This window comes from Capsicum annuum, chromosome 2, assembly GCF_002878395.1.
Source record: "Capsicum annuum cultivar UCD-10X-F1 chromosome 2, UCD10Xv1.1, whole genome shotgun sequence".
Lineage (NCBI taxonomy): Eukaryota > Viridiplantae > Streptophyta > Magnoliopsida > Solanales > Solanaceae > Capsicum > Capsicum annuum.
Window position 1 is genome coordinate 124,453,528 of NC_061112.1, and position 9,835 is coordinate 124,463,362.

Genomic DNA, 9,835 nt, shown 5'->3' on the forward strand with positions numbered 1-9,835 from the left:
AATAAAAAAAGGGAAAAAGTCTTTTGGGGAGTAGGTCCTTAGGCTGAACATTAGATTGTCGGGTCTGCTTCTGCCAGTCAAATTCGGCTTTCCACTCCACCTCCTCATCTTTTTCAAAAGTAATTTGATTGTAATAAAATTTGGAGAAGGATAGACTGAGTGGGCACTTTAATCATTAAAATTAAAATTTTTAAAGTTAAAATTGAAATGGAAGTTAAAGTTAAAATTAAAATTGAAGTTGAAATTATATTTATTCATAAATATAATTAGAATTATTTTTAAATTTTTATAAGAAATGAAAGATGAAAAAAAAATTATGGCCAAATGGGTTCTTATAAAAGCTAAATGTAGATTAAATTATTTTGAGATTATAATTTTAAATTTATTAAAGTTATATAAAAATTATATAAAATAATTTTATATAGAATAAAATAAGATGAGATGTTCATAATTAAATTCAGTACTAAATTTATATCTTATTTAATTAATGATATAAGTTTATCCCTAAAATAGTTTATAGCATAAATTTAATACCAAATCTACTTTTGGGATATCTCACTTTATACCAACCAAACAATAAAGGGTCGTTTAGTATGACAGATAAGAATACTCTCAAAATAAAATATATAATTATTTTATTCTGTATGTGATTGGAGATGTTAGTTAATTTTTAAATTATTTATTTCATTATTTATAACTTAATGATGAGATAAATTATTTTATATACAAAAATTGTTATCTCATATATATAACAAAAATATAAAATAATTTATTTTGAAATAATTAATTTTAAAATAACTTATTTATCAATTAGCCGGGAGCTCTCCTTCACTTTATCGGTCAGCAGCTCATCTTTTTCTTCCCCAAATTTTGACAAATTAATTGGGACGAATTAGCAATTACCTAGATATCTAGGGGGCTATAACAAAATTCTCAAAGATAGGAAAGAGGAGAGAGACAGGAAGAGAGAGAGATGAAGTCGAGGGAGAGAGAGAAAACCAAAAGAAGAATAGCTGGATTCACATGGCTGTTATACTTATTGGTCCTCTCTCTCTCTCTCTCTCTCTCTCTCTCTCTTTCTTCACCTAACCAACAATTATGATCTTTGAACCTTAAACAAAAAGAGAAATAACTCAAAAGAAAAAGAATTCTTCTTCCTCTTCTTTTTCTGACCTCCTTTAATTTTTCCTTGATTTTGAGCTGGATAAGTTATGGCTGATGATAAGGTATGGATTTGCAATTTTGCATTGTGGGGTTTTCTTGTTTACACAAAGTTCATTTCTTTACTTGTGTTAAACCTGCTTTCTTTCTTTAAAATTTATATGGGGTTTCTTGATTTTTTGGAATCAGTGTGTATTGTGTGCAAAGATCTTTTCTTTTTAGCCAATCTGAGCTCAGGTAGTAGCACTGAATGCAAATCTATTAGTAAAAATCTGTTTTTTTTTTTGGTTTCTACTTGAGAAAATTTGATGGTTCTTTGTTGCATGCTCTTGCTCATCTTTGTCTTGTATTCCTGGGCTTGACATTAATAATTTGGACTCTGAAATTAGTTTCAGTTTCAAATAGTTGTTCTTCTCATTTCAGGATGCTTTATTTATTCAGGATCTGGTCTTTTTTTGTTTATTTACTTGAGGGGGTGTAGATTTTGGAGAACTTTTTGTGTATGGAAGTGTGTTTAATCTACTTGGATGTGTAGTTATAGATCTGATCTTAGCTGTCTACGATCTGTTGCTGTTAAGTACTTGATCTAGCTCTCTGGGTTCCTTAGTTAGATACTTGAGTTTTGATTTTTCAAAATAAAGCTAGTCAAGTGAATCTCCTTTTTTATTGTGCTTTTGAATGATGGTGCTAGGTTTGTTTGCATGTCTTCTCCACAGGATAGAGTTTTGGGGGTTTGGTGTGTGTGCGTGTGTCTGTAGTCTTCCTTGTGATTGTGTAATATGTTGTGTCTTAGTTACTGAAAATGCTGGTCTGAGATCTATGTTTGATGTGGACTGTAGGAGATGTCAGCTCCTGTTATGGATGGGAATGGGAACGATGCCGTCACAGGTCATATAATTTCTACAACCATTGGAGGCAAGAATGGCGAGCCAAAGCAGGTAGATGTCATGTCTTTATTAGAATCATAAGTTTAATAGTTAGACGTAGTTCTTATCTTTGTGATATTTGTTGCTTGTTAACTAGACTAGAAGAATGATCAAAAATAATTTAGGCATACTATAAGTTGACACAAATAATTTACCATTTAATTTTTTTCTTCACATATTTGCGTGTCTCGTATTGAATTATGAGCATGTGTAATCTGATTTATTACATGAATTTGAAAGTCTTTTTGCCTTCCAATATAATTTGGTGCAGACGGTCAGTTACATGGCTGAACGTGTTGTGGGAACTGGATCTTTTGGAATTGTCTTTCAGGTATATGAACATGTATCTTTTTTTTGGCTCCTTCTTTTTTTTAAAAAAAAAAAAAATTTTTTTGGTTGACATTATGCTTCTCTTATTGAAGGCAAAATGCCTGGAAAACGGGGAGACTGTGGCAATAAAGAAGGTTCTGCAAGACCGCAGATACAAGAATCGTGAGCTGCAGCTCATGCGCACTATGGATCACACAAATGTTGTTTGCCTAAAGCACTGCTTCTATTCAACGACGAGTACAAATGAGCTTTTTCTCAATTTAGTCATGGAATATGTTCCGGAAACTATGTATAGAGTGCTAAAGCATTATAGCAATATGAACCAGAGAATGCCACTCATCTATGTTAAGCTTTACACATATCAAGTGAGTGAAGTTCTGTCCTAAGTGATATTTTTGTTTTCTTAGATTGAGCAATATGATCTGGTATTGTTGTTTCCTAAGCATCGAGCCATACTAAGATTTAGACGTGTTCAGGTATTTAGAGGGCTGGCTTACATGCATACTGTTGCTGGCGTATGCCACAGGGACTTGAAGCCTCAGAATGTTTTGGTAATGCATCTTTCAAGCTGCTAAATTCGAGTAGTAAAATATGGCCTTTTTTCCTTATTTCATTGTTTATTTTCACAGGTAGACCCTCTTACTCACCAAGTAAAGATTTGTGATTTTGGAAGCGCAAAAGTGCTGGTAAGTTTAAATCAAGGAGTTTATTTCTGTAGCTATTCTCATTTTTATACTAAAGATATATTAATTTGATCTTTGTTTTGAGAAGAGTTCACCGTTGTTAATTCAAATTTGGTCAGTAGTAATACTGACTCAAGTAGGTGGTTCTTTGGCATGATTGTAGTCATTAATGTTAGTGTCAATTTTAAATTGATCCTTTCTAGATGTCCAAGATATGTTGACAACACCTGATAACGCATGCAGTTAATTCTGAGACTTGCTAATACTTTTGGGAGAAGATCCCGTTAACCATGATTATGTGATTGGTTAGATTCTGTAGATTCACCTATTCATTGATCTTGTTGCACTTTTATGTTTTGTGTTCTATTACAAGTTGAGTCTGACCATATTGGAGTTAGTTGATATTTGCTATTTAACCATGGTGCAGTGCTATAATTCTAAGATTCTCCCTTAGCATCTCCCATGAACTGACAAATTCATAATGTAGTGCTTCTTTTCTTTTTTCTTGGGAGGGGAAGAATGGGTGCTAACATGAGGAATTTTATATTCATGCCGTGAAACACCTTTGATTGATTTTTCACATTCAGTGGCTGTAAATAAAAACAGCAATAGGTTCTCATGACTGTGAGAATTCATTAGCTTAAAGTAACTTCTGCAATCTTATGGCATAGACTACGTCATTTCGGAAATCTCCTTGACATTGTGTGAGAATTACTCGATTTTGAGGTGGTGGTTGATTCTTGTATTTATGGAAGTACCATATTCTATCAGGTTAAAGGAGAAGCAAACATCTCATACATCTGCTCGCGGTTTTATCGTGCTCCTGAACTCATATTTGGTGCAACAGAATATACTACTTCAATTGATATCTGGTCAGCTGGCTGTGTCCTTGCTGAGCTTCTTCTAGGCCAGGTTTGTATTGATTTAGACATCTATAGCTTACATATTATCCGTGAAATTTCGCAGTCTCCTTGGCGCGCGCTATTCCAATTTCTAACCAATTTTTGCAATCATCTTCTTGCAGCCATTGTTCCCTGGAGAAAATGCCGTGGACCAGCTTGTTGAAATAATCAAGGTACCATGTGATTAATTCTTATTAATTGATGCAAATGTTGTAGCAGAATGTGGTTTCATTTGCTTAATCTTCTAGGTACTTGGAACACCGACAAGGGAGGAAATTCGCTGTATGAATCCAAACTATACTGATTTTAGGTTTCCACAAATCAAAGCACACCCTTGGCATAAGGTATGCTTTCACTTGATTTTAGTCATACCTAGTGAAGCAACAATTTGTTGTTTTGATGCTTGCTGTGTAGATCATTCCTGCTGAATTTTGTACTGAGATTGAAGTAAGTTGTCAAGGAGTCCTTTTTGTTAAAAGAAAATTTTTTAAAGGAAAAAAAAGGAGTGGCCATCTCTGACGTATCAAATTTGTTTAAGCATTCTCCTAAAGAACATAGGTGCTCATTTGTTGATGGAGTTTGTGAAAATGTAATTAGTTAGAGATCCCTGGAGGTTCTTTTTCCTTCTAAAAGGAAGAGATCTCTCGGGGTTAGATCTCAGTTTCTATTAATTGCAATTTGTTATCCTCTTGTTGAATTTGCATCACATTATTAAGCATGGAATTCTTGTTTTTTAATTTATTGTTATTCCCTAAACATTTTGGATTCAAAAGCTAAGAATCTCAAGTCTTAAATCCTCCGAAAAATCCTCTTTTCCATTAATTGAGAGGCAAAAAAGTTAATGGAGGTTGATATCCCAACAAATGCCAGATACGAGGCATTTCTTCAGTCTGTTCATACTCTAGTATAGAAACACTCTTGATTAATGAGCTTGTGCTGAAGCAGTTATAACATCAGATTGGCTTCCTGGTAGAGTACCCTTTCTGCCAAGCAGCATATCCTTGAATACCAAGGAAACAATATCTGGAAACCACAAGTAAATCATAGAAACGTAATAGATGCTGAAAACCAATACTAAATGAATTTGGGTTTTCAGTGGATTTGAACTCCACATTCTGGTGATCATATTTTTATTCTTAGAAAACGTCAATGGCAGAACAGCAAATAAATTCTTTTGTTGTTTTGGAGCTTGTGTATATCATGATCTGCTGCTAACATACATATTATGTCTGGTGTTAGGTTTTCCACAAGCGGATGCCTCCTGAAGCAATTGACCTTGCTTCTCGTCTGCTGCAGTACTCACCAAGCCTACGTTGCACTGCAGTAAGTTCAATTTTTTTTTTCCCTTTTCCCTACTGGGATTGTCATTCATTTAAACAACAGTTCCAGTAGCACAGTTGGCATTTCTGTTTTCTTTTTTTTTTTTTTTTCTTTTCTTGCTCCTACTTTACCTTGTGCTGTTCTTGTTGACTTTTTACCAGTACTCAGCTTGCATATTGGTTCTTCTTTGTCTATTGAACAATGAATTCCTAAATATATTAAATTAATACGCTTCGCATTTTGCAGCTTGAAGCATGTGCTCATCCTTTCTTTGATGAACTTCGTGAACCAAATGCACGCCTTCCCAATGGTCGCCCATTGCCGCCACTCTTCAATTTTAAGCAGGAGGTACAACTTTCACATGTTTATTCTTAAATTAAAGGTTACACTATCCATTCTTCATTCTTCTGATCTCAGCTGAAGGGACTCCAGAGTAGTCACAGTAGGCACTCAATGTGATTAAAATCTTCAGATTACCCGAAGGCCAGACTATAGAAGTAAGTTTGGTAATTAGCAAAGATTTAGAACGATCGTTTCCATGAACCCATAGGAAAGCAGATACTTTATTCTGATACCCTGTGGTTTGATCCAAGTCCATAGATGCACAGAGAATGAATGCGAGCACATTCGTATTCTGGAGCATGGATGTGTTATGCAATTACTCAACTAATATACGGACCTCGTGTTTAAAGTTGATGTTTTGGAATGGCAAGCTTGAAGAGGGTAGTGCAATCCTGCATGTATAAGTTGTGCTGCTTGGAGATACTGCCGGCAACCGGTGTTTTCTTAACATAATGACATTGGACCTTTCTGGATTTGGCAAAAAACGAGGGTTCCCTGACCAAGGAAAAGAAAAATTGAGAGGACGAAAAAGATGAAGATTGAGACAGAAAACAGGAGGAGAAATGGGAGAAGAAACAGGAAGGCAGAAATTCACAGGGATCCTTTATGTCTGAAGATTAACAAAAGGATCTGTAGCCATTCATCGAACTCAAAGGAGAGGAGGTCCATTGGTAACAAGGGTTTTTTGTGAGTAGCTGGGGTAGACTAGGCTTCTAAGGAACGGACTGAACCTATAGTTGGCCAAGCTATAACTTTAAGGTTTATACAATACCACTGGATTAAATGGCCTGTGGTGGTTCTTCCATATTTTTCTTTGAGACAAATCTTTTGAGGTTCTTTTGACTGTAAGTAAGCTATGTTAGAGGTTGGATGAAAATCATTCTATCTAAAGCAGTTCCAATGATCAAATTAATGTCGATACGAAAACAAGTAGAGAACTCTAGTGGTGAGAAACGTCTCTAGTGGAAATTTCCATTATTTATTGAAGTGGTGTGACTTTGAGGTGTTTGAGATGTTACACACCTCGAAAAATGGGAATGCCCTTGCCGTTTGGTCCATAGCATGATATTGGTTATAAAACAGGCTCTGAGTGAGGTATATTGGTACAGTGTCGAGTATAAAGAAGCTATGCAGTCACTGAATCTTAATGAAAGAAAGCCCTTTCATCCTAAGCCCATATCTACTGAAAAGAGGGCCGGGGAGAAGCCTGGAGAGTTGGACTCCCTCAGAAAATAGCATCTTGTTAGTTTCTGGGAGAAAACTGTGGAAATAGGTATCAGTAAAGGAAAGAACCTTATTCTTCAGTGATCTCCATTCTAATTGGTTACTAAGGAGATGTTAGTCACAACAGCATTTCAGTTGTAACTTGTAAGGATGCAGCAAATTGGTAAAGCTTGTATTTCTTCGGCAGGCATGAATTAACTCTACATGTCTTTAAGCTGAAATTGTCATCTTCAATTGTTCATTAGAATTAGAAGCATGTCAAGGCCAATAATGTTAAAAAACTATATTACTATCTCTGTTACGCATTCTATCCCATTGCTTACCCAAATATATTTTCTTGGTTTCAGCTGTCTGGTGCCTCTCCGGACCTCGTAAACAGGTTGATACCGGACCATATAAAAAGGCAGATGGGCCTGCATCTTTTTGCATCCCACGGTGACATGACGTAATTTATATGCTTAGAGAAGTATACTAGTTGATGATCTATAGATGATGGGATCCAAGTTACATCCCTTTCAGAGGAGTCCAGCATGACAAGAGACGGCATCTCCTGGTCGATATGGATATTGTAATGAGCTGCAGTGCATTTTAGTTCTCTGTACTTGGTATTATCTTTTTGTCCACTTTCCTATCTTAGCAGCCAACTAGTGAAAAGGAAATATGTTTGTGTACATGTTTGTTAGTAGTAAATTGACCAGAAGCTTCCAGGGACACGATTGAGTGACATGTATGGACAAGTTGCAAGGCTCCAAAAGGATTGCCAAGACTTGAAAGGGCTGTCTTTTTCTTCTTATGTTGATCTCTCACTTCAGTTTGTATTTAGCAGTTTCCCACTTTGAAAAGAGTTGCAAGCAAATTGTGTTATAGTTGCTCTATGTGATCATGATTAATCAAACTTATCTATTGTATTGCCTTTTTTGATTTGCTTTTGTCATTTCTGTTGCTTCCTGCTTTTTATTTCATATATTTTGTGAGAGGCTGATGTCTTGGTGTTTAGACGTGTTCTTCCTATGCAGGTTGATCATTACATTGCCATAGTGAACTGTGATATGGTAATAATTGGGCACATAAATGACACTCAAACTTGACCTCGGTTAGCAAGTAAACACACCAACTTTGATCTGAACACTCCTAACTTACAAAATCTTTAGTGATTCTAGGATTGATCCTGATTTGGAGATCTTTTGGTTTTCATTCAAAAGGAAAATATCGTATCTTTTTTGTTTCGCATTTCTCATCAAAGGTGGCCCTTGGGCCACTTGACATCATTCAAGACACTTTTAAATTTATGTGTCATGTCATCGTCGGGTGGGATATCCACGAGACGTAAGACGAGTTGGAGTGTTTAGTTTCTAGTTTAGATCAAGGTAAAGTTTCTAGTGCTTATGTATCAGATGAGGTTAAGTTTGAATGTCTGTTTTTGCTTGAGACATCATTTTCTTTTTGTTGTTAAAAATGCTGGAGGTGGTTTAAAAGTACCGCCAACCTCTTATTATTTAGACCTTTCACTGAAAGAATTCGTTTTTCTCAAATTTGTTTTCGTTTTCTGGTTTTCCCTTTCCCTTGTTTAGTTGTAATAAAATATTGGGAAAATATTTTCCAAAATGACTCATTTTCCTCTATTTGAGGGAAAATAACATATGTGACTTTTATGCTCCCGCCCCCACCCCCACCCCAACGACATTCAAATTCACATTATTCAAAAAATTTACATTACTCAAAAACATTTTTCATTGTGTTTTGCTTCAAATTTTTACTGTTTGAAATAAAATAAAAAATAGTGAAGTTCAAATTTTTCCCTGTTTCTAATATTCGTTGAATATATTGTTATTTCTATGTGCATAGAGGAGGACTTACCTATGTTATTTTTGCTAATTGCATATTCTATTTTGTCATCGTTGTAGCTTGTTTCACAAGGTTGAATAAGCTTGTCGTTCAATTGTATTTCTATTGATTGTAGTATCTTGAGATTTTCCTGACAAAATGTTGAAAAGTGTCTCCTATGCTTACTTATTAGTAGTTGCTTACAATTTAGTGACTTGTAATATCTTAGTACTCGATATTGAAATTATTTTCTATGCTTAAATTAATTCTTACAAATTGTTGAGTTGTTAGAGGCAGTGATATATTAGTTAGCAGTTAGTAGTATTTTCTAAAAAATATTTTTTCACTCATCAACCAAACACTAGAAAATATATTTTTGAAAAATATTTTCTACTCATCAATCAAACACCATAAAATATTTTTTGAAAAATATTTTTCACTTACCAACCAAACATGAGAAAATAAGTAGAAAATCAACTTATTTTTCAGGAAAACATTTTCCATGGAAAATATTTTCCATTATACCAAACACACCCATGAAGGAAAATGTTTTCCATATAGAAAATGTTTTCTTGGAAAACAAGTTGATTTCTTACTTGTTTTTTTATGTTTGGTTGGTGAGTGAAAAATATTTTTCGAAAAATATTTTCTAGTGTTTGGTTGGTGAATGAAAATATTTTAGAAAATATATTTTAGTGTTTAGCTAAAGAGTAAACATGCATTTTGGAAAAATAATTTTTGACCTCAAAAAATACGTCTTTTAGGGTGTGTTCGATATGGAGGAGGGAAAATGCTTTTTAGAAAAATAAGTTATTTCTTATTTATATTCTTGTGTTCGTTATGCAAATTGGGTAAGTATATGTTTTCTAAACGTATTTGTATATATTTAACAAAAACAATGAGAACAAATAGGATAAGAAGGGTGAGATAAGAAAAAAAATTTGAATATAAAAAAATAAAATAAAAAATCACGTAATTTTTTTTGGGAAGGGGGTTGGGGTTGTCAAAATAGAAGTAAGAAAAAAATTGAATTTTTCTTTAAAAAATAATTTATTATTTTTTTTTTTAGGGGGGGGGGGGGGGGGGGGGGGGGGAGAGTGGGGGGGGGGGCGTGTGGGGGGGG

The 9,835-nt window shown here is 34.5% G+C and overlaps 1 protein-coding gene across 1 annotated transcript; it reads left to right on the top strand.

Annotated features, from left to right (window-relative positions):
* Positions 1 to 835: 835 nt before the first annotated feature.
* Positions 836 to 7,809, top strand: LOC107859256 (shaggy-related protein kinase eta). The gene is made up of 12 exons (XM_016704191.2): positions 836 to 1,226; positions 2,001 to 2,099; positions 2,359 to 2,418; positions 2,510 to 2,782; positions 2,894 to 2,968; positions 3,047 to 3,103; positions 3,872 to 4,012; positions 4,125 to 4,175; positions 4,251 to 4,346; positions 5,242 to 5,325; positions 5,569 to 5,670; positions 7,236 to 7,809. Exons 1-12 carry the CDS (start codon positions 1,212 to 1,214, stop codon positions 7,335 to 7,337), a joined length of 1,155 nt encoding a protein of 384 aa, XP_016559677.1. The 5' UTR covers positions 836 to 1,211; the 3' UTR covers positions 7,338 to 7,809.
* Positions 7,810 to 9,835: the final 2,026 nt, after the last annotated feature.

Coding starts and splice junctions, on each gene's coding strand:
- LOC107859256 (XM_016704191.2), top strand. Junction 4,013..4,124: donor CTGAGCTTCTTCTAGGCCAG/GTTTGTATTGAT, acceptor ATCTTCTTGCAG/CCATTGTTCCCTGGAGAAAA. Junction 4,176..4,250: donor AGCTTGTTGAAATAATCAAG/GTACCATGTGAT, acceptor TTAATCTTCTAG/GTACTTGGAACACCGACAAG.